This window comes from Lutjanus erythropterus, chromosome 5, assembly GCF_056507025.1.
Source record: "Lutjanus erythropterus isolate fLutEry1 chromosome 5, fLutEry1.hap2, whole genome shotgun sequence".
In the NCBI taxonomy this organism is placed as follows: Eukaryota; Metazoa; Chordata; class Actinopteri; order Lutjaniformes; family Lutjanidae; genus Lutjanus; species Lutjanus erythropterus.
The window spans coordinates 37316300-37341506 of record NC_139321.1 but is presented as its reverse complement, the minus strand read 5'-3'; the positions used below and the strand labels follow the sequence as shown (position 1 = coordinate 37341506).

At 36.8% G+C, this 25207-nt stretch overlaps 1 protein-coding gene across 1 annotated transcript; it reads left to right on the top strand.

The window, feature by feature from the left end:
• The first annotated feature begins 3153 nt into the window (after positions 1-3153).
• On the top strand, positions 3154-16988 carry spmap2l (sperm microtubule associated protein 2 like). Its single transcript, XM_084719783.1, has 6 exons — positions 3154-3278; positions 3759-3893; positions 7748-7879; positions 14175-14316; positions 14717-14851; positions 16693-16988. Exons 1-6 carry the CDS (start codon positions 3199-3201, stop codon positions 16846-16848), a joined length of 780 nt encoding a protein of 259 aa, XP_084575909.1. The 5' UTR covers positions 3154-3198; the 3' UTR covers positions 16849-16988.
• Positions 16989-25207: the final 8219 nt, after the last annotated feature.

Below are 25207 nucleotides of genomic sequence, written 5' to 3'. Positions count from 1 at the left end.
TTCATGCTTGGCATGTCAAAGGTTTCCGCTCGGTGGGTGCCACGGCTTTTGACGCCTGATCAAAAGCACACCAGGCTGGTCATGTCGCAGGCAAACTTGGTGAAGCAGATTCAGCTGGTTTTCTGGAACGTTTGCTCACCCAAGACGAATGTTGGGTCCACCACTTCGAGCCAGAGCCCAAACGTCAGTCCATGCAGTGGAAACACCCGTCTTCTCCCCCTCCAAAGAAGGCCAAGGTGGTGTCATCGGCAGGGAAGGTGATGGCCTCCTTCTTCTGGGATGTAAAGGGCCTTGTGTTCACTGACTGCCTTCAGAAAGGTCAAACTATCAATGGAGAATATTATGCCGCCTTGCTGAGGCAGCTGGAAAACTGACGAAGGGGGTCCTGTTTCACCAGGACAATGTCCTGCTCACACAAGTCTGTGGTTGCAATGGCTGCTGTGTGTGACTGTGTCTTTGAACTGGTTGATCATCCTCCATATTCTCCTGATTTGGCACCATCTGGCTATTTTCTGTTCCCCAACATGAAAAAACACTTGACTGGGAAGCACTATCGGACCGACGTCATATCTGCTGTTGAGGACTTCTTTTGAGCATCAGGATGAGAGCTTCTATACCACAGGAATCCAACACGCTGCACTGCAACACCAGTGGAAGAAATGTGTGGACCGCGGGGGAGACTGTGTTGAAAAATAAACAACATTCGGTCAAATTCAACCCTTGCATCATGGTCAGCCTATGAACCTTTCAGCCCCCCCTCATATATCTTAAAAGGGAATGTACTTTATCTTAAAGAAGAGCTCTTAAAAATGTGATTATAAACCAGATTATTTTAGATGTTTTTGGGATTAGTTATGTGTTTGTGCTGTTCACAGAGATGTCTACGTACCGTGTGTTATTTTGTCTTAATACTGGCTAATTTGGTGGAATCTGTTTGATTCACCATCTTTTAACTTTGGGATGAGTTGAACTGTTGTTGATGTGTGTAAATCCTTCATGTTTAACATTTTCAAGGAATGTAAAGGTTTCAAAGAACATATTTTTAAAGGTTTCCATTTTTTCCCAATACCAAAACATGCCCAAAGTACAGTATTGTGTGAACCAGTTTGATGTAGGCCTTGTCTTGTGCAGTTCTTTGACACTTGATTAAATTGTTTCCACTAAATTGATTGTGTGAGTTGTTGTGCTGTCCTTGTAATTGATTGTTGAGCTCATGACCGTCCAGATATAGTCTTTCTGTCCATCAGAACTCCTTGCTGTGCCACTTTTATTTATGGGTATAACGCTAATGAAAACCGTTTGTCTGAGAATGCAAACAGACTTCTCATGTGAGGAAAACCCTTGTCCTACCATAGCTCCTCACATTTATTCACGCCATCAAAGCACTTTTATTTCTAGAAATCCGATCTAAACGCTGAGAAATACCACAGCAGTCGTCCTCACCACTGACCTCGACGTATCACTTTCCTTTTAACGTCCTGCAACGGAAATCTTAAGACAGTGAGATGGATGGCATGAGCGCCCAGACTCCAGTTTCAAGGAAACCTCAGGTGTGTGGAGTTGGTTGCTAAGGACTCCTAGCTCCATAGCAACAGCAGGAGATTAGTGTGACACCATCAGCAGGCAGCAAGCTGACACATCCAGCCTGCTGCTGCTGCTGCTGCAAGTTCAGATGATGAATGGAAAACAAGGTAAATTCACCCATTTTTCATTTGCACCACAGTCTTCAAATATTTGTTTTCATTCTGATTTTCTTGTTGTTGGTTCCTGCAGGAATTCAGCCCAGATTTGGTCCATCAGACAGGTGAAGTAACATCATTTCTTGGATGCAACTGTTGTGGCCTAGCTACATCACAGTTTACCCTTCTTTACCATTCACAATGGCTACTTTTAAACAACTATAGAATAATTACCAGTGTGCTTGTTTGTTCATTTCTTGTGTTTATTTTTGTTTATTTACTCATCATTTCTGTATTTACTGTATCATAATGTGGAACAATATAACTAATGGAAAAAGTTGAATTAAAATGAAAGTCAGCCAAAAGAAATAGCTGAAATGAAACTGTTGAAATAGTTAAAAAGAGACTTTCTTTTGTAGTAGTTAGCTGAAAGTGACAGTTGAAATAATTTGTTGAACGAGACAAATAGTTGAAATAATTCACTAAAAGAGAAAAACAGTTGAAATAGCTAGCTAAAAGTAACAAATTAGAAGTTGAAAAGTAGTTGCTAGTAACAACTAAAATAGTTAAATAGTTAGCTTAGCATGAAGAATTAACTGTTCAAAAGGTTTGCTGAGATAATTAGCTGAAATGAATAAATTAACAGTTGAAACAGCAAAATGTGACAAACAGATGAAATCATTTGTTAAAAGTAAATTAATAGTTGAAATAGTTGGAAAATGACAAATAAACATTCAATAGCTAAAAGTGAGGAATGAATACGTCTCCCTTTAAGTTTAGTTTTCTTTTCTCCTGTGCAACAGTTGTCACTGTCCATTTCCAAGTTTACCTGTTTTTTGTAAAACTTTATTTGAAGCCCTCATTTCATATTTGTAAGCAGTATATAAAAACACATTCTGATGTAGCTCTTGTTTTTTCAAGTATAGATATAATTCATATGTAATATAAAAATGGACAACACTAAAGTATAACACTCTTGTAATTATAGAAAATGTCTTCATAAGTTATAATTGTTGAAAATACGGTACAGTTATAGACATCAAACACCCTTGTATCTACTTACAGCCACATTATAATGAGTTATGAAAATGATAATGACATTATAATGGTGATAAATGGGGGTTATTAAAGTATAATGTTGCCCACATTTTTTGTGTTTCTGTGTTCATATACCTCCTTGAGGGGTCACCATGGAATAAATGAAAAATCTAAGCCAAAAATATCAAATTTTCTCTTTCAGTCAGTCCTGCTAAATGAAAAACCCCTTTCATGAAAATGACTCGCAGATAAACTTTGACAGTTGCGTCTCTGAGTTTAATCAGGGGCCACAGTGAGGTTTAGAATATGAAGCCAACTTTTTAACTGAAGAGTAAGACCAGATTTTGGACGTCGCAGCTCAGCCAGAAAGAAGAAAACCCTCAACAGAGACGGGAAACCCACTAAGTGATTGCATGTTCCCTCTGCGCCCAAATATCTGAATTACACTCGTATTTAATGCTCATTTGTGTGATTTGGGGGGATGGATGTTATGTTTTTTGGCAGAATCTTGGATCTGGCGCAGCACAAAACCTCCAAAAATGTTTGGGCCACAACTCCTTGGTGAGTAGCCGAGCCATATTAAGTTTTTCCTCTTGATTAAAAGTGGATTCTTTCTTACATATGTGAAAACAAACACAACCTTTATGATACCACAAGCAGTGTAACAGGCTCTCAGCTCATTACATGATGGGTTTGTACAGTCCAATTCTGTTCCAGCTGTTACATCATATAAAATTGCACGTTTGTTCAGTGATCTAGTGTGAAATTGACTCCAAGAATTCAGGAGCCTCTGTGGTCAGCGTTTCCTTCCTTGAGTGCCATTTTTCTGAACTACATAATTAAAGACAGATGTCTGGCACGCTTTGAACAAGTGGTTAAAAGGACAAAACAATGAGAAAATGAACAGGGGTGACATCTGAGTAAAAGTATCTTTCTTTCATTTGGTAATCGCCTGCTTGGAAAATATTTATTCTGCTTCTACACCAACATTTTCATCAGCCCAGCGCCTTATTGGAAACTTTTCATCCTTTCATTGATTAGTGAGAAGCTGAGCTGGGGCAACCAGGAGCCGATATGGCCCGTCTCCGCTTCAGCTCTCGGATCTGTTCCAAGCGCAAGAATACAATACCTAGCCAGGCACAAAAGAGGCTTCTCAGCAAGGGAGGACCACCAGAGGTAACTGTAGCCTGTCTGCACCCCGATCATTATTGATGACTCTATCAAAAAGATATGAGAGGAGAGGGGAGGGGGGGCTGTTTGTGTTCACGCTCCAGAGGACTGTACACAAGCTTTTTAATGTTGTGCTGCATCGACATATTTGAGAAAATGTTTGCAAAGATGAGGGGTAATGATTTGATGCTCTTTGGCGCAGAGTTGATTCAGGAAATGCAAACTGCAAAGTGATGTTCAGGACTGATGCCAGCTGCATCAGAGGTGATCACCCCTGAGAGCTGCCAGGGTCAATTAGTGTACCAGAGAATGTGATGGTAGTTACAGCTGCAGGGGCTTTTATTTTGATATTGTTTGTTGTTTCCCCGTCTCAGCTGTCAGATTAAAAGCACAGACACATCCAGTGAAATTCAATCAGAAGCCCGCACAGGAAGTGCACCTCCCAGAACAAATGATACTAATTTACTGTAAATGAAGATGACAGCAGTCACCTGCTGGTTTGGTTTGATGCAGAATGTTCATCAGACTGATTTAAGCTAAATAGAATGTGTACATTGGCTTGTTTAGCATTAATTAGTTGAATATTGAATTAATTTTGTGATAAATGTATTCTGAAGTCTGATAATTACACTTCTGTTCCACCTCTAATCATATTGCTCTGCAGTCAAGAAGTCTAGTCCATTTAGTTAATTTCTAATCTGATTATCTGGCAGACTGTCTGGTGCTGCTCCACTGGTGTTTTTTTAACAGAAAATCCATTATCAAAAATATGACTGTTGCATTACCTCAGGATCAGTAGTAGGGGCATCACAATTTCAATATTAAATCAAAAATTGATCAAAATGAGCTTTTGATTTCAATAATCAAAATCAAAGAGAGAATCAGCGATTCTCCCAGTATTTTTTTCTCTGGACTGCTGCCTTAATGCGACGTCTGGCACATAGCTGAAGACAAAAACAACACTACAAAGATGACAAACCGTAGCTTACCAGAATATGAAAATATAAATGACAGTTATCAGGGTGTAAAACCAAAGATCTGTTGATCAATCAAGACTAACTATGGCATAAAATATAAAAAAAATAAAAATGAAATTGAATTGAATCATCACCTTATAATCAAAACTGATTGAATTGCTGATCTGGAGAATTATGACACCTAAATCATTAGTGTAGTATAATGTGTAACAAAGTGTATAGGGGGACCTTGAGAGGTCATGAAAAATAAATAAAACATTTTTGAGTTTCAGTTTTATAAGTTTGGAATCACCATAACATTTATTTCATGATGCATTTTGAAAAAGTAATCTGAAATAATAAAATGAAGCCATGAGGTTTAAATTACACGTTATCCTTCATTTATCTGACCTAGTTTAACATGTGTTACAACATATTTGGTGACCTTTCACATTAACACTGGCATGTGACTTATATCTTGTCACAGGTATGATCAGTCTCATGTGCTGATCTGAGCTGTGATTAAACATTCAGTTGGGCTGCAGGAGATTTTCAGATTTTTAATTGGGCCGTGGCATTCATAAGTTTGGGATTGGCTGATGTAAGGTATGGCAGCTGGAGTTTTCATTTATGATGCATCAGTTTATTGTTTCATTATCAATAATGAATGTTTGGCATTGTTGCTTAAAAGATAATATATTATTCAAATAATTTCAGATTGATTTTCTGTTGATCAAATTGTAGTGCTGAAAGAATTAGTCAGTCAAACATACATCAGTCAATTTTGTCCTTTATATCAACAGATCATAATCAGCTGCAATCTATAACCTCACCGCTAGATACCACTAAATCCTACAGACTGGTCCTTTAACAGAAAATATCGAAATATCACTGGTGTGAAACCTCAGTATTAATGGTGTGGCTAAATGTAGGGTATGGCAGCTGGCACCTTTCATTAAATATAAGGTTGCAACTATTCATAATTTTGATTATTGATTAATCTGCAGATCATTTTATTGATTATTTAATTAATCTTTTGGTGTATAAAATTGTTTCTTAAAGCCCAGGTTGATGTCATCACACTGTTTTTTGTGTCCAACCAGAGAAAAGCAGAACATCATCCCAATTGAAAAGCTGGAAACAGTGAATATTTCACATTTTTGCTTGAAAAATGTCTTAAATATTCAGTTCTTGTCAAAATATTTGCTAGTGAAATTTCTGTCAAGCGTCTTGTAGTGATTTCAGTAGAATATTGATAATTACCCATTAAAGTCATTCATTGCTCAAGAAGAGCAAAACATATTCTATAAGCTTCTCAGATGTTAGTATTTTCTTGTTTTATGTTATTTTAAATGTCTGTCTGTGGCACTCAGCCTCGAGTCGGTTTGTTGCCACTAAAGACGCAAATCTTAAATGGATCTCAAACATATACTTTGACTTAAAAAAAGGCTCAGTAATTTCCTAAACTGCTGCTCACTGTAGTTTCAAGTAAATGTTACTCAGACAAGTGTATCTCTAGACAGACAACAGGGTTGTTTTTAGTAAGACTGGACCAAAATAAACTAGAGAAGATATTTGTTAACAGGATAAAGATTGATTCTGGTCTTTTCATGGGTTTTTTTTATACAAATTTAAATGTAAAATATCACCACTCTTATGTTTTCCAACTTGAATCCCACAGGAATGATTTTGCTGAGACAGAGGTGGCAAAAGTGCTCACATTCTTTATTCAAGTAGTAGAAGTACAGATACTTGTTTTTTTTTTTTAAAAAAAATCCTGGTAAAAGTTCTGATTCAACTTCTTTATTCAAGTAAAAGTGAATAAGTGCAGGTTCTGCAATGTGCTCAGAGTATAAAAGTGAAAAGTCATCCTCTGAAGGACATTTCTACAGGATGTTGCTGTGCAAAGATAACTGAACCTCATCTTTTCTCCATGGTCGAGGTTCATCTTCTTACATCTGTTACACTCTTTTCATCTTATGTCTTTTATGTCTTTTGTGTTTTGTTACATCTTTTTTTATCTTATCTCGTTTTTTTTATCGTACTGGTCTTGTTACATCTTTTATATTTTGTTATGCCTCTATGGCCTTTTCTTCTTGTTACTTGTTTTATGTGTTTTTTGTCTTGTTGCATCTTTTTCATCGTATGTCTTTTTCTTCTTATGTATTTTTCATCTTATGTCCTTGTCATCTCATTATGTCTTTTTCATCTTATGTCCTTTTCATCTTTTTACGTCTTTTTCATCTTGTTATGTCTTTTTTGTCTTGTTACTTATTTTACGTCTTCTTTGTCTGTTTACGTCTTTTTCATTTAATGTCCTTTTCATCTTGTTATGTCTTTGTATTCTCGTTCTGTCATTGTTGTCTTATGTCTTTTACATAGTTTTTCATCTTGCTATATATCTTATGTCTTTCTGCCTGTTTTGAAAATGTAAGGAGTAGAAAGTACAGATGCTTGTGTTAAAATGTAGGGAGTAAAAGTAAATAGTTATCAGAAAAATAAATACTTGCGTAAAATTCAGATAATTGAAAACTCTACTTAACTACAGTAACAAAGTATTTGTACTTAGTTAGCTTCCACTTCTGTGCTGAGACTATATATCCCTTAAATATTTCAGTTTGATTTAAGAGCACAACAATGACTCAAAATGATATTGTCAGCGGGGAGAGTTTGTTCTTGTTCATGTGTCATCCCTCTGTCTCAACTAAGTGTTCAACAAATTTAACTGTTTTTGTGGGTGCAGATGATTTTTCCAGTCGTACCTCTGTCATCATCCATGCTCTGACATTTATCCATTGTTCTCACCCCCCCCCCCCCCCCCCCCCCCGGCTCAAGACATTCTTTTGTCCCAGAAACTCAACACAACATTTAATGGATGTGGTAATAGCTTCCATTTTCCTGCAGGAAGGAGGAGGAGGAGGAGGAGACAAGCTTCTTCAGGAAAACCCAGCGTCCTTCCTCCAGGGCATCCCAGTACGAGCACATTGTCCGCCTGTCAACACCCAAATCCAGGAGCCGCAGCTCCCAGGAAGCAGGGTAAAAGCCTCTTTAGACATCAGACACACAGTAAAGTGAGATGAAGTGGTGCTGAACCACACAAACTCAGGTCACATGAGTCAAATGTCAAATGGGTGTTCGGATGTTCGAGGTTATTTGAAAAACCCATTATCTTAAAGGTTGGTTTGGTTCTCAGAAAGCATCGATTTTCTTTGGAAATCTTCAGTGAAACTGATACATAAGAGCATGTTGTGGTGCTGCTGTACATACACTCCCAATCAATACATGATTCATTTGTAAAGATGTTTCAGATAAAAAGATTGAAGATGGTTACACGAATAGATACATTTAGTTAATAAATCCTTATACTACCCATAAACACTGGCTTCTGCCTGGTAAAATTATATTAGCTGTGTTAACATTTAGCTAACAAGTTAACATCTTACCAAAAACTTAGAACTATCAGTGTTGAAACGGTTAAATTATCAAGTTGTGTTGGGGTTGTGTTTTGGTGTTTTGCAGGTCAAAGGACATCCAAATACAATATATATTATAACTAGGCTATATTTACCTGTTTTTTTATTTAATTTTTTTTAAACTACCCTTCGTAAGTCCCGCCCCTTTTTGCTCCGTGCTTTACAAACTGCTGAATAAACTTGGTACTTCTGTGAACTTTTTCCTTTCCTTTACAGAGATGTTTCTTAAACTACGAATATTTTCAACTTCTATTAATTTTAATTTTAAGCACAAAAGGTTATAATATATATGAATAGGTACGCCAAATTGCATGTTGTCATTAAGACTTTATTTTTTCATGATTTTCGCCATTCGTTCACCAAACTTTCATTTAAAAGTTTATTCAAATACATTTGTTTTGTTTTGTTTTTTTTCATTCATGTACAAAATTTTAAGACATTTAAATGTATTTTCATCAAGCTTTTGTGTATCACTGTGAATACTGAAATAATAAAAAAGGGGGTATTTCATTATCTTCTCTACTCAAGGGAAACTTTAGAGAATAAGAAAATAATGACAGATATTCTGTCATAACCTGTAAATCATCTCTAATGAAGTGTTAAAATAATGTTTTCCAATAAAAATTATATTAATGATGATAACCAATATTGTAAGCTATTGTTTAGCTGGATTACCTTGCGGTCTCATATAATAGCTGACTGATTTCCAAAATTATTGTTCCTGTTAGTCACATTGACAAAAAAACTTGGAAAATTAGGCTCCAGGTTGAAAAATTCTTACTTTTTGTTTGACTTGAAATTTTACCGTACATTTTGTTCAGTGTTGCGTTATTTTTTTTGTCAAGATGTTTAATAACACTGTGTATATATTTTACAAAGAAAGCTTGACCAGAGAGTTCTTCACGGATGTCAACAACCCTTAAAGAACTCTCTTTCAGAAAGGGTTCTTAATGGAACCCCTAGTCCTAGAAAGTACCCCTGAAAGAAAGCACATGGTTCAGCCCTTTTGGAACCCTTACCTCTAAGATTAAAATAAAATATCAAAAGTCTGCTGTGCACATTAAAGCTGAGATGATTAGATCAGTGGTTTTCAAACTGGGGTTCATGGACCAACAGGGTCCTTGAGTGGGTTGTAGGAGGTCCCCAGCAAAAGGAGGAAATGAAGAGTGTACAGTGTGTACACACCAGCAGCATGACAAACTTTGTTCTGGTTTCTGTTTTAGAGATCATTTCCACTTCCAGCTCTCCAGTCGACCTCCATGTCACCGGTTCTTGGCAGATTTGTGACTCAGAACTCCACAGCTTTTATTCTCCCTCAGCGGGTCCTCATATGAAACCAAGTCTTAAGTTTAATCGCAGCAGAATACATAACATATCATAGAGTTAAATATGAGAGGGCCAAGCAGAGGCTGTGGTCCAACACTAACGTCTCCGCACTGCATGAGGAAGCCAGCGTTTGGACATCTGTTATTTCAGTGTCAGACTGTGGGAGAGCGACGAGCGGAGACAATAGAGCTTATTGTCCAAAGTTCAGGACCCCTGGGACGCTCGCAGACAGCCGCGGAAGTCTTTTTATAAATCCTGAACACAGCAGCAGGACGTGTATACAGCATTTACTGAATTCAATACACAAAATGAATATTTGTGTTTGGGATTTAAGCAGTAATCATTACACTGATTGCTGCCTTAAGACCCTGCACACGATAATATTCACCAGCAGCCAAAAAGTTAATCCTCTCATGCTGTTGCTCCAAAAAAACAACTCAAGAAAAGCTAAATAAATAAATAAACCAGACAAAACACAAGGTAGCACCAGCAGGAGCCACGTGGCAGATAAAAATCAAATACTTCTCCCTCTAAAATTAGACACATGTGCCCCCTGAGAATTAAAGCGCCTACCTCGAAAAAGTGAAAGCAAGTATTCAGAAGACGTGTCCTCACAAATGAGTCACTTGTTCTAAAGGGAGCAAAGCGTGTAAAGTGAAATTATGAACCAAGATACTGAAGTACCATTTATAGTCATCACTTTGAGCAAGTAAGGCACATCCTTTTACTCAGAGATCAACAGAAGAACAGCCACGGTGTACATTTTGACCAATTTATACATGCAATAACTTTGCTGAATTAAAAAATACAGTGGTGCTGGTACTTGATTTTTCCTGAAAAAAGTCTGTATTGTCATTTATTCATTCATTATTTTCATTTTTTATCAAAATTACACAAAAGGCAAAGAAAATGTGCTCATTTTGAGCTATTTCAACTATAGGCGGACATATTGACCACACAGAAATTGCCATTGTTATAATGTTACTTTTTGCACACTTAGAGATGCATCTTGGTTGCTTAGCAACTTGATTTTCAATTTCCAGACATCAAAACACAAATATTTAATTGATTAGACTCAATTAAAAATGAAGTAGGGGAGACCAGGGACAGTTGTAACATTTTTTGCATCAGCACCTACTGTATAACTCACTGAATTTTTGTGTTAAAGCTCCCAAATTTTGAAACAAAGTACCCCTACTTATTACAAATAGCAATGTTTCCAATTTTTTCTTTTTTCTTTTTCTTTTTTTTTTTTTTGTACATTTTTCCAACATTTTCCCATAGGCTCCGATTATTTTTTGTGATGGTTCTAGATGGACATTTGTTATTAAAATATCATGTTTATAATCTTACAAAATGCACTGACTGATTCTAGATTAATCTAAAATTTTAATCAGATGACTAATGGTTATTATCCTGCAGAAAAATACTCTGTAAATATATGAAATCATCAGTATATGAATAATCAGTGTACTACACGTGATGGCATGCACAATGATAAAAATATAAATACATTTTACAACAGTTATATTTTGGTTGTATTTCATCGTTAAATAGAATGATGCCAGAATAGAATGAGGGTCAAAATGACCGCTCATGACTGTTCTAGTAGTCTGGTAGTTATGGAATTCTGGCACTTTTAGTGTTAAACTGATATTTGAGATATTGATCCTTTACACTGTTGCCTGATAATATTTTTGTGAAAGTACATACATCTCAGAAAGGTATCAGGATTTTTTGTAAACACTCATTTCAAAACCTGTTAAAAATGTTGACTGTTGAGAATCAAAGTCATCTCATCTGGCCAGGTCAGCTTAATCACTATAACTGGATTGTTTTGTTTTCTTTATTACACAAACAGCTTCACAATTATTCCCTGGCCGAGGGCTCACTCATGGCGGCATTATGTGACTTTTCTGTCTCCATCACCAGCAAATTGTTTCTTGTTGTTTGACTAGATTACACAAGATAACCCGAGGAAAGTTTCACCGCTTAATTCCGTGGCTTATTTCTAGGAGTTTGTCATAACATTCGAGGACAAAGTTTTTCATTGAGAGAGCATCATGCTTTCAAAATGCACACGCCACCAGCCTCAGGTAGTCAGCTAAAAAAAAGACGGGTTACTGTGACTGCTGCTGTGTATCATGGGATTAAAGTTTATAAACAAAGAAGAATTACTTCAGTTTTAAACTGTTTTTTTGTACATTTTCATGTTTTCATTCTGTAACTTCAGTATCTTTCAACCTGGACCCTATTTTCCTATGTTTTTGTGTCTAAGTGACTAATGGAGACAAAAAATTTGGAAAGTGAAACTGAGAAAACTGAGCCGCCACATAATCCTTAAGTGCTTGTTTTTGCCTCTGACAGGCTCAGATTGTTATTCTAAGTGTTTGGGACCATTATTGAAATCATCCCTGCGGAGACGGAGCTTTTTTTTAAAGACTGAGATCTTTTGTGTTTAACCAGACACAACTGTTTGATTACTCTTGCCAAAGTCACCAGACTCCCTTTGCAGAAACAGTTATTTTAATCATCATAAAACACACTCGACAGAAACAAAATAAAATTCAACTCAAAAGCTGGTTGTCTGAGTGAAATAAAGCCTTAATTAAAAATAAAGCATGTGAAAATGTCTGGAGAGGAGGAAGAGGGAGGTCAGACATCAGAGAAGCAGTGGGGAAAAACAGCATGTAGAGCCAGAATATTTTCACACTGAATGAGGTGGATAAGGGTTTATTTCAACCAAACAACCAGAACTGGTGATTGTTAGATTGGTGGAAAGATGGTTTTGGTGAGTTTTGTTTAGTTTCTGTCGAGTTTTAATGAAGTGTGTTATGTGATGATAAAATGACTATTTCTGCAAAGGGAGTCTGGTGAGTTTGACAAAAGAAATAAAAGTTATTTCTGGTTAAGCAAAATATATCTTACTCTTTAAAAAAGAGTCTATCTCTGTAGTGATCCTTTCAATGATGTTGTAAGACAATTAGAATAAAAAAGTCTGAGCCTGTCAGTCGCAAAAAAAACCCCAACCCCTTTTAGTGGACTTATTTTGACAGTGCACAGTTGCCCTGAAAGATTACACTGTTGCTCACTTTCACTTCTGACGGCTGCAGCACTTTCAAGATACAAGATTGGTCATCATACAACAGGGTTGTATACAGAAATTTAGATCTAGTCCTCTCTTGCTACAACATTTAAATTATTAAGAAATATTTTACATTGGGGATGATTAAATAGTTTCAGAGCCTGAGAGAAGAAGCTCTTCCTGACTCATTTCAAAAATACTGGTCAACACTGCAGTACATCACAAAGATGTAACATCTGTGGTTAATATTCTTATTATAAAACTATTCTCTGAGCTTTCAATTGTATTCAGCAAATATCTTATTCTGGGTGATATGGTTGAAAGTGCCAGGATAAATAAGTGGGCCTTTTGTTTTGAATATTTACCACAAATGTGTTTCAAATGTACTTCCATCCAGCTTGTAGAAACAGTGCCTGCAGCTGCACAGCAGTGTAATGGTGGTAGAGAAAAAACAACTTTTTGTAACACTTCTATTTCCACATCCTATAATTTCATGGTAAATAGGTGGTAATTACCACAAATTACCTCCAAGTTACCCCCAAATTTCATGGCTGATTATGTGATAATGAACAAGTACCATTTTTAATGTAGTTGGTGGTAATTACAAAGCAACATATTTGAAATTTCCCTGAATTTACCCGCAAAATTACCCCCAGATTTCACAGTAAGTATGTGATAATTCTTCAGTGTCATTGTCATACAAATAGGTAGTAATTACCATTCACTTCTTTAGAAATAGTGGAATATAGTTATTAAATAATGTTTGGGTAATTTTCAATAAATTTGGATGATTTTTAAGAAATTTCGGGTTATGATACTTGCTAATTATTACATATTTACCATGAAATGTGGGGTAAATGTGTGGTTAATTTCAAAGAAAGTTCAAATATATAAAATGGTAATTGCCACCTAATTGTATGAAGATGACACTTGCTAATTATCACACACTTAACCATGTTATTTGTGGGGAATTTCTGAGTAATTTCAAATATATGACTTGATAATTACCATATATTCCACTATTTCTAAAGAAGTGAATGGTAATTACTACCTATTTGTATGACAATGACACTGAAGAATTATCACATACTTACTGTGAAATCTGGGGGTAATTTTGTGGGTAAATTCAGGGAAATTTCAAATATGTTGCTTTGTAATTACCACCAACTACATTAAAAATGGCACTTGCTAATTATCACATAATTTACCGTGAATTTAGGGAGTTCTGGAGGTAATTTGGAGGTAATTCCTGAGAAATTTCAAATATTTTACTTGGTAATTTCCACTTATTTGGCATGAAATTATGAGACCTGGAAACTGAGGTGATACCCAACTTTTATTTAAAAAAGTCAATTTGTGGATAAATGCTGCTTAATATGCAACCACTTGACTTTTTGAATGTTTATTTCTAGCAGTGTATTTTAAGGTTTCTCTGCTGGTCCCACAGGCCTCCTCACACTCCTCAGTGCGGGAAAAACTGTCCTATCTGGCACGTTGATCCCAGAGTGAAAGCTGCTGTGGTCACACTGCGACTGTTGCAGCTCTCCAACCCCAAACTGAACCACCCAGACTTCCAGAGCAACAGACAGGTGAGATCCTAAGACATGATACACAGAGAAAACCAATTTCGACCCAGTGTGCCATTGTGTACCGAGGACTTTTTCTTTTCTTTTTGCCATGGTATTGAAATTCTGGTATTGTGACAATGCAGTTGTTTGAAATGAGATCGTTGCAGTAGTGTTCTCAAAACTGTGTTGGGCAGCAGGGCTAATGTAGATATTCTTCAACTAGTTTTTCTTCATCTGATGATTGTTGATGATATCTTTCCTGGTCGTGAGGATCTAAGGATAGAGAGCGTGACACGGACATGTGATTTGTGATATTGGGCTCTATATATAAACTATATAAACTACTAAACATGACTTTAGTAGATCAAAACCACAAAGGTGTATGAGGTCTGAATTTCCTCCGTCTGTTTGCGTTCCACAGAGCGTTGAGTCCATTGTTTCTTTTGCTTCCAAGACGGCTAGAATGTCTCCGCGACTGGTCCAGCTGTCGCTGCCCAGACTGAAGCAGAGCAACGTCTGCTGTGAGCTCGGCCGCCCGGAGGAATCGATCTGGACTGTAAGGGCACTTAAGATAAGATGATAAGAAAAAAATAAGATCGATCCCCCATAGGGCAAATTCAATTTGATGCAGCAGTACAAAAAGTAACAGCACAAGGAGAAATCTTGTAAAGAATCAAAATAAAATTAGAGTCCATAATAAATAATATCAAATAGAAATGTAGAGGGTTTGTGTAACTATACATGTGCAGTGTGCATATATGTGTAGTAAAGTGCAAATGTCAAAGTCATACAGGCTGTTATATGCATGTGCAATAACCATCATTATAGAGTGAGTGATGGTTTTGAGTCTTTGGCTGTGTTCACACTGCACGTTCACGCTCTTATTTTAAAAAATTAGGCCAAAATGAGATTCTCATGCTAACTGGTCACAGTCCTGAACTGACCCACAAGCACAAAAGAACAATGACAAAGATGTCACAAGCAACGTGCTGTCGTACGTTATTAAAAATAAACACCACTGAGGTCAACATTTATGGTTTCAATTATAAGCTGGAAACTACAGGCTCTGAAATGTCCTCAGAGAATAAAAGTAAAAAATGTCCCTCTAAAGGACATTTCTACCAGTTGTTTTGGTGCTAAGCTAACTCACCCTCACCTCAGCTGAATCTCCTTGTCTGTTTGACATCATCATGGATTTATGTCATTTTGGTCTTGCTGCATCTTTTACAACATTTTAGTTTTGTTATGTTTTTAATGTTTTGCCATGTTAGGTCTTTTATGTTGTTGTAGTCTTGCTACTATGTTGTGTCTTGTTACGTAATTTTTGTCTTATGTCTTGTCATGTCATTTTCATCTTGTCTTTTACGTTGTTTTTGTCTTGTTGCATCTTTTATGTTTCATCTTGTTACATAATTTTTGTCTTATGTCATTTTCCTTTTGTTTCGTATTGTTACAATGTTCTTGGTTTGTTACGTTATTTCCACCATATTATGTTGTGTTGTGTCATTTTTATCTTGTTATGTCTTGTACGTCTTGTAACATCTGTCGTCCGTGATATGCAGTAATAGACACACCAAAAACTCGTCTTTTCTGTATTACTGTCCCATCCATTTACATTGTAATCAGTCTTTATTGTGTGAAGGCGGCATGCATTGATGCAAAATTAATATCTTCAATAATTCCCCTCAATTGCATTAAAACTAAAGTAACAAGCCTATTTTGAAAATGTAAAGAGTAAAAAGTACATATTTGTGTTAAAATGTAGGGGGTCAAAGTAAAAAGTTAAGTATGGTAACAAAGAATTTGTACTTAGTTACTTCCAACCTCTGACAAGCAGCAACATGTCAGTGAAGTACTCTGATCCAGCATTTCAATATTTATTGGTGCAATTTATTTCAAAATCTCTCAGTGAGAAAGATTTCCGTGATGCCAGTGAGCAGCAGAAAACTTTTTGACTCCTTGAGCAACTTCAGGATGAAACAAAGCTCGGCTGTATGCTTTGACCTCACACAGTCAATTAAAATATTTTCCTGCTGTTTGATCCAGCTCTCTGTCATAAACTGCTGAGTCGCTCTCACATGATGAATAGTTTTTTCAATTAAATGTGGAATTTTCCGTTTTTACTGTCACAATCGAATGACTGGTTGATGGATCTTCTGCTTGTAGGCAAATGCCAGATTTTTATTTGCCATCTGTCCTTATGATCTGCGTTTTTTCAGTCTGGCTCTTATTTTGATAGAAGACAGAAAAATGTATAATCATGAAAGGTCATTTGCTTGAACAGCAGTAACATGTTTAACATCTATGAGAAACAGATTTTGGGCTTAACATTAGTCAACACTATTTTTTCTGAAATTGCTAAAACTATTGACTAAATATCTGAATCTCTAAAATCAGGTCTCGAAGGCAGCGAGGAGAGCCACAGCAAGCGCTCGTGTCGAAATGCTGGCGACCCCAAAACAGCTTTCCAAGGACTACGTCCCTCCACAAGAACCAGAGTGGAACAGAAGAAGCGTTTCAACCTTTCAACCTACAATTTACCATCTGACTTAACCAGCAGGATGTTTTCAAATATATTTAACAAAAAGGTAAAGATAATGATGATCATTGTGGACATTTGACTTCTTTTGGTGCTTTTGTGTAACGCTGACTTTCAACTTGTCGAATTCTTTTGAACTAATAATCACAATAAAACTTTTATTTGCCAATAAAAGAAAATAGTAGTTTGTGAAAATTCCAAACAAATAAAAAAAAAAATGAAGACGAACAAAGACACGTGTGGACGTAGGCCCTTAAAAAGTCTTAAAATGTCCCATAATTACTAATAAAATGCCTTAAAAAGCACTAAATAGTACCTGGAAGACCTGTCTGTGAAGCTCTTAGATATTTATTCACATGGTAAGCATGGTCTGAAATTCACTCAAGTGTATCATGCCTGTATATTCATCTTTGTTAAGTTTTGCCTATTTGTGTTTGCAAACTTTGTCCCCTTCTGACCACTGTAGCATCGGCCTGGATGTCATGGAGGAGCTATAGACTTTCTATACGTAGACGCCACATTGACTGCTTTGGCTTGTTGCTGTGTTGTGTCAGCGGTGCTGCCATATTGGACAGGGCAAGACTGGCCTGTGAACAAATGCATTTAAACAAGGGACCTGCCTTTTTATTTTTTGATAAAGAACACTGTAATTTTATTTTTTCACCTGATTTCAACAAGTTGTGTTACATTCAAGTGTTAATGACGTACAGTAAAAGAAAGTTTTTTGTTTTCCTAACTTTCTCCCTGTAGAGAATAAACCCTCGAATATAACACGCTCATCAAAATCCATTGAGAAATAAATGTTTATTCAGAAAAAACACAGTTCTCCCTTTTACAGCTAGCTGTTCAAAGGCTTGTGTGACCCTGTCCAATATGGTGGTGACGCTGAAGTGCAATCCAACTACCATGCTACCTCCAGGAACCAGAATGTCTGTTTGATCACACGTCAAATATAGAAATTTTGACTTCTTCATTGATACAGCCTCATTTTAGACACTGGCTGTAGGACAGTTGTCATGATTAATAATTAATGAAAAGAAAAATAATTTTTTTTCCCACACAAATAAATGTATTTTGACAAGGTATTGTTATTTGCCTTATTTATAATATTGAACTGCCCATTTATGTATTCACTCAGAAGAGTACACATATATTTTCACATTTGCTGATATTATTATTGCAGAATTGGCCTTAACAGTGACAAAGAGTGGCGTTAAAGTCTTAAAAAAAAATAACTTCCTAGCACATGTAGACACCCTGCATCAGATCACAGCGAATGACAAATGACAGCATAAAAATGAACTAAAACAAATTAGAACTGTAAAAATGAGAAGAAATGTGACATTTTTATAAAACCAAGCTGAGAGTGTTAAATTAAAATGTTTAAATTCCAAACTCTGAGCCATCTGGAGGACAAATGTGTGGAAGAAACTCAGATTGTTGCGTCTGTTTCTTTGCAGTTCTGTTATTCTGGTAGTCTGCTGATATCATTGCCATGTGTATAAAACATTTAACAAAAAGTTTGGACTGCGATGTTAGAATTTATGAAATATTGCTGGTTTAAATCTTTCTTTTTGAAAAGTAAATAATGTTAGGAATAAAAACATGTCTCCCGCTCTCTGTCTCAGATCAGCAGCCTTTGTCTGAGCCTCAGGACGATATGATGATCTGCGTTTCTGATTTGTATTTGAGCCCGATTCTGCATTTATATCACAACCATGTGTGTATGAATCCTTGCACACACACAGTAACAAATTCACTGATTTTTATTCCAGAGGTATTTAAGCCCTTAAAGAGTTATTTCTCCACTGGCTTCCTCTTATTTCTCTGCATAGTTGTTCAACCAGTTTTTGATTTGGGACAGATGTGTGAGCGTGCCATGAGCGTTTTCTCACACATATTTTCAACGGTGTCACATCAGGCTACTGTGCGCTGAGTGTGAGAAAACGTAGCAAAGGCTTTCAGAAGCTCCGTTTCCCCTGTTAGAGATCATGACTTGGTGAAAACACCACAATCTGGCCACAGTTTAGTTCACAAAGGGTGGTTTGGAAATCCACTGTAATCCCACTTACACTGCTGGTGCCTGTAAGCAAGCGCTACATAAAAAACTAGTCACACTCCATGTGTTCGGAGGTGGAGGCCCTGTGCTGTAATTTGATTTGCGGGTGGTGGCGGCCAGGTTTGCGGCCCGTCTCGACTCAGCTTGGCCAGACATCAAAGGAGATTGAACCCACGTCCCGCTGGGAGGCTAATCTGGGATTAGCCCGCTGCGATCGTGACCTGGGACCGCAAGGTAGCGAGGAGGAGGTGGGCGGGGAGAGAAAGCCGCGTTTTAGCCAAACAAACATTTACAGTCTAATCTACAGTAAACAGGTGGAGCCAAGGGATCTTTGTTGCCATCACCGAGGAGGCTACTGTGCTGTTTGTCTGTTTGTCAGAAGGATTATGGGAAAACTACTGGCACGATTTTCATGAAATTTATTGGAAGGGTGTAGCATGGGCCAAGCAAGAACCCATGAAATTTTGGAGTGAATATGAATCACGTGGGCAGATAAACACACACACGCGCAATATGCATATACACGCAATATTTTCCTAAAAACAATGTATAGACTCATATAAACATAATCCCTTTAAATCCTCACTTTTGACCCACTAGAAGTGTGTTGTGTATCTGCTTAGACCCCACCCTCTGCCTCTATTTCCTTATTTTCTCATTATTTTGCTGTGCTCAGGATGCTTTTGCAACCTGAAACATCCGTATTTGATGTCCTGGGAATGAGACACTTTCTGGTGCGTTTACGAACAGCTCAGACAAATCGTACTGATTCTACCTTTAACATTGCAAGATAAGCTATTCAGCCTTGGCGGAGGTCTGCGCTTTTTCAGTTATCTTAAAGGTTTCCTGTTTTCTTGTCAACAAGCACTTGTCTTTACAGTCAGTGAATTCATTTAGATGCACAAAATATTCCATCTTTTGCCTTTATTCCGAATAAGACAATAATCCTACTAAGATGTTACCATGGCTACATTTACATTTACATGCAGCCATTGATATTCCAGTCATGAAAAAGTGGAACAGTTTGAGCCATTTCAGCCATTTTGCATCTTTGCAAAATACATTATTATTCAAAGTTTTCCACCAGACCTTTTTTGGTTATGCAAAAGACTGTTAGTGCACAGACTTTGCTGTTATTATGCAATGCTGAAACAATCAGTCTATTCATTTACAGTAAATGAATATATTAAATTTATTCTGCTAAGTTAGTTTTATTTATTTAGTTTTTACTTTTTATTTATTTTCCAATATCTTTTATCTGTTTGCACATAGTTCCAAGTTGAGAAGACAACATATGTTATATCTTGTACATTAAATGGAAAACTTCTACAAATAAAGAGTAAAATAATAATAATAATAACAACAACAACAACAACAACAACAACAACAACAACAATAATAATAATAATAATAATAATAATAATAATAATAATAATAATAATGTAACCACATTCAATTTACAGTACAGATTAAAAAAAGGCTTAATCACACTACAGATACATTTAGTAAAAATGTGGATCATGTGTAGGATTACAAGTTTTAAATTGAGCACGATATACTACCATGCACAGCGTTCATGAAGTTGCCAATTCATTATCATGGTCTCAAGTGAAAAAATGCTGCACTTGGAGGAAAGTTCACTATTTTCTGTCTTTAAATCAGTCAGTCAGTTAATAAATTGTGCACAACAAAGGAAGGAACACCTGGACAAACTACAAACCCAACAACAAACATAAAATACTAACAGCTGTAACCATTAATCTGTTATTAATCAACTATTAAATTAATCTGTTTCTACTTCCATAATTGGCTAATTGTTTTAAGTCATGTTTTTAAATTAAAAAAAAGTCCAAAAAAGAGCAGAAAAAAAAGAAATCAAGTGCATATTTTTAAAGAAAGATGGGTAAAATGGTTGAGATATGTAACAGACGTTGTTCCCAATGATCTTTGATTAGGTGACAGCTGAAGTAATGAGACTGATGGCATAGAAGTGTTTTCTCATTCTTTATCATTCACATAAATGTGTGTGTAACTATGTGTCCATGTTTGGGTACACACACACATTCATGTGTGAGCATGTACGATTAGGTATGTGGGTATCATGTTTGTTTATCAGTGTGTACCTATGTTATACCTAGTTGTTATATAATTTATCCTCTAACTTAAACCTAAATGTATGGGTTTATTTAACAATAAAGCCTATGAAATAATGTATAATTAATTTGTTTTGCCTTTTATATTACTGCACATTGAATATCTGTTGGTTTGGACTGTTGATCAGACAAAAACAGTGAGAGGACATCACTCTGGGTTGTAGGGTGATACAGTGATAGTGATCGGCAGTGTGTTTTTTTTTATTTGTGGTAGTGAAAATAATCACTATTTGCAGTCAATTTGTTTTTGTTTTTTTTCGCAGGGCTGCTTTATTGGATTTTTGTGTCCGGATGATGCTTTCACTGTTTCCACGCTCTTGTATGCAAATACAAAGTGTTTATTCTCTGGTGCACTCAGTTTAGTTCACTGTCTCATCATCTGTGTTGGTGTTCTGCTACACACCCATTTGCCACATGTTGTGTGCCAGCCGCCTCTCACAGGATGTTGTGCAAAGTCAGCCCACACCTTCTGCTAAACACAGGATGTAGTTAAAATAAGATGTTTCATATCGTCATCCTGCTCTATCAGATAATGATTCAGTTACTTAGCCTTCATTTATTATATATTTTATGTATATTTGAGGTTCTTGTTTTGATACCCTCCTGCTTTAGACTTGAGTGAAGTAATATTAGACAGGATTATCTCTATTTTAATTTATTGTTTGCATGGTGTAACTCTGCAAACAACCGTGTCAGGGTGGAGTTACAGGAACTCTCTGCAAACAAAAACTCTCCGCTAAATATTTCCTGAGGAGCTGGCAGCGGCAGCCGCAGCTCTCTTTCTGATGCTGCTGTGGGTTTTGAACCAGAACCAGTTGGATCGAAATACATCTGCTGGGCTTCACTCTACAAGCTCAATATTTGTTTAATTAACCACCATTTATGCTGTGTGAGGTGAGGTAAAAACCAGAGCATCCATATGGTTTTACTTTGGTTTGTTCGTTTGAGTAAATGGGCCAAAACAGGAGAAACAGACAGGGGGGGAAACGTTTCAGGAGGGTGGGAAAGAAGCATGTCAGAGTTTATCCAAAGGTGTTTGAAAGGGGTCCAGGAAAGGTCAAATTTCATTTTGAAAGAACTTTAGAGGACCGCCTGCATGTCTGTATTAGAGCGCTTGATGGTGTTCAGTTTTAACTTGCAGGTTGATTTTTTTTCTTATATCATGAAAATTATCCTGTGAAAAGTTAATGTGTGATTTTATTCCTTTAACAAGTCATAAATGCACATATTGAGATGAGAAAGCTTGCACTTATGAGCAGTCTCCTGAAAGCAAGCTTTTCAAACAATGTGTCATATCACATCACATGCAGGAGTTGTTCTTTCCACACACACTGCAGTACTGGGTGAGAATGAGGCTGAGGACCAGTTGTCACTGAGTGAATTTGGATTTTTTTTCACTAGTTTTGTTTTGATTTCACTCATTTTTCATCATCATGAATTATAATGTTTGTGCAAGCTTCACAAATTTCAGCCTGTCAAGTCTACTTTCCAAGCAAGAGAGTTATGTTATTTTATGTGCTTCATGTATAAATTCATGTAGATGAGATGAAGTTGTGCTGGATAGCTGTTCATCAGCAGTGTAACGGTAGTGAGTAAAGTTCGGAGTGTGTTTGTGTGTTAAGTTAAAAAGTCACTGTAGCTATTTTATGGCACCAAACTGTCCCACGTCCTCAGGTTTCCTCCCAGATTTTGACTTTCAAAACACCATCAATGAAAATTTTGGGCTGAGTGGTTCCAGACCCTAAAACAAAATCAGGGAGTGCGCTTCTTTATTTGGTCATTTTCTGTTATTAATAGCACATGTAAATATTTCACATTTCATAGGTTCAAGATTCAAATGCATCGAGCATGATGTCCTCTTGAATTCAATTAAAGCTTCCTCATGTCGGCCTGAGAGACTGTTTTATTTGGCCTTTTATTTGTGCAGAGGAGTCCATGAAAAGCAGTGGAAAAAAGGCTTCACAAAACAAAGAAAAAAAAAGGAGAGTTACTGTTGAAAGCAGAAACTAAATGTGCACACAAATACAGGCACGCACTTGAATGAAGAACACAAAAAAGGCTTGGACAGCAGGTGTTACCAGTGATACTAATGAAGGAACCGTAATTAGTGTCATTGGTAACACCTGTGTTCACTCTGTTACATCATATTCATGTGGCTGCCGTGAAGAAGGTCTGTTGGCAGCCACTCTGGTTAGCATTTTAAATTTACATATTTTCCTGTATTCAAAAGCTTGCTTCCTTTTTAGAGGAGCAGTAGATAACAAGTACACATCCAAAACTGAAAACAGCAGTCCAGATAACAAGTTGGAGCCATAAACTGTATATTGAATATGTTGAAATCCTATTTAATATACATTCTGATGTATGGTTGAAGAGAGTTGCTCTCCACCCCCTTCCTCTACAGACTCAAGGAAGCTCAGGCAGGCTGCAGGATGTAAGACAAGCACAGCATTATATCATTTGAAAATATAACCAACAATGAGTCCTCCACTGTAAGTTGGCCGAAGGACCAACTTACAGAAGTACACTGATGCAGCTAAAATTGGACATCAGAGTTCAGCCCAGAGAATCACTTCAAAAATGGTAAAAAGATTATAAAGAAAGACAAGAGCAGCAGCAGCAGCAGAGTAAACCAACCACAGACAGAGAGACGAAGCGGAAACAGATTAAACTGTGATGTAAAAAGCGGTGATGAAGTGATCAGATTAGTGTCACATTAAGTAGAAGAAGTCAGGTTGCAGAAAGTGACGCAGACTCTGAGCCTGGCAGTTTCTAAATGGCAGATTCCTCACAGCTCTGCACAGTCCTCTTAGCAACACACAAAACCAGACTCCATTCAAATTCTGCACACACGCTCATCGGCTCTTATGGCAAAACATCACACTCTCGGATCATCCTTTCACAGCTGTGACTCGAGGACAGAGAGAACCCAGGAACATTTTCTCTGTCATACATGGTCAGTGCAGGAGAACAAGAACGTTTCTGTTCTCATGACCTCTGACCTTTGACCTCCTCACTCGTCATTGTTTACAATATTTGTTATCAAGAACTTTAAGTTACACTTTCGATTCCAGTCCTAAGTCACTTGGGAAAAGTTGTCAGCTAAATGCCCTGAATATGTTTGGCAAAATATTTTAAAGGGATAGTTCATCCAAAAATGAAAATTCAGTCATTATCTACTCCCCCTCACACTGAGGGTCAGGTTTAGTCTTTTAGTCCTCAAAACACTGCTGGAGCTTCACAGGAAAACAGTGTTGGAGAATCTCCCAAACAATGGTGACCAGTTTTCACATGTAAAAAAACAACAGAATAAAAACATAAAATGCCTCCATACTGCTCGTCTGGTGTACTCCAGGTCTTCTAAAGCCCCAATATACTAAGTTGACCAAAAAAAAATTATTTACACCATGTTTTTAGCCTGAATCTTCACTGTAGATCTTTAGCTTGGAGTCATGTTCACATGCACACTGTCTGACCTGGGTGTGTGTGGTGTGTCAGTGTGCAAACAGCATGTCGGGACTTTAGCAGACTTGGATTATGTCAGACAAGCAGTATGGAGGCATTTCATCTTTTTTTCCAGCTGCCACTGGCCTGGTTGGGCAAGTACAAAATTTCTGTTGGCTCTGGTTAAACTTTCACATAATATTCTGGTGGCATGTAATCAAGAATATATTTACACAAGTACTACAGTTAAGTAGAAATTCTAGGCTATAAACACATCTCATCCCATCATATACATGAGGGCTGCGTGATATGGTAAAAAAGTCATATTGTGTTTTTTTGGATTGAAATTCTGATTGTAATTTTTTAGTGGGAATGATCATTTTTGCATTGCAAATCATGATGGTGTGACATTTCTTAGGCTCTGTACCAAACAAATAAGAACAAAAGTTTTAGACCAGGACACCTCTGCAGTACTACAGTACCTCATTACCCCATACCCCATTTTGTGCATGTGACATGAAATGCACACATTACATTTTAATCAATCATGGTCCATTTTAATATTGTAACATTTAGCAGGCTACATTTAATACAATACTTGACTACTGCGTCAAAAAGTGACCTCTAACAAGCATCTGTCAGATCAGGCAGGAAGATACTGGTTGCAGTTCTCTGCAGTTTTGGTATTGTCTTTTTTTCTTTTTTTTTTCCTTTTAA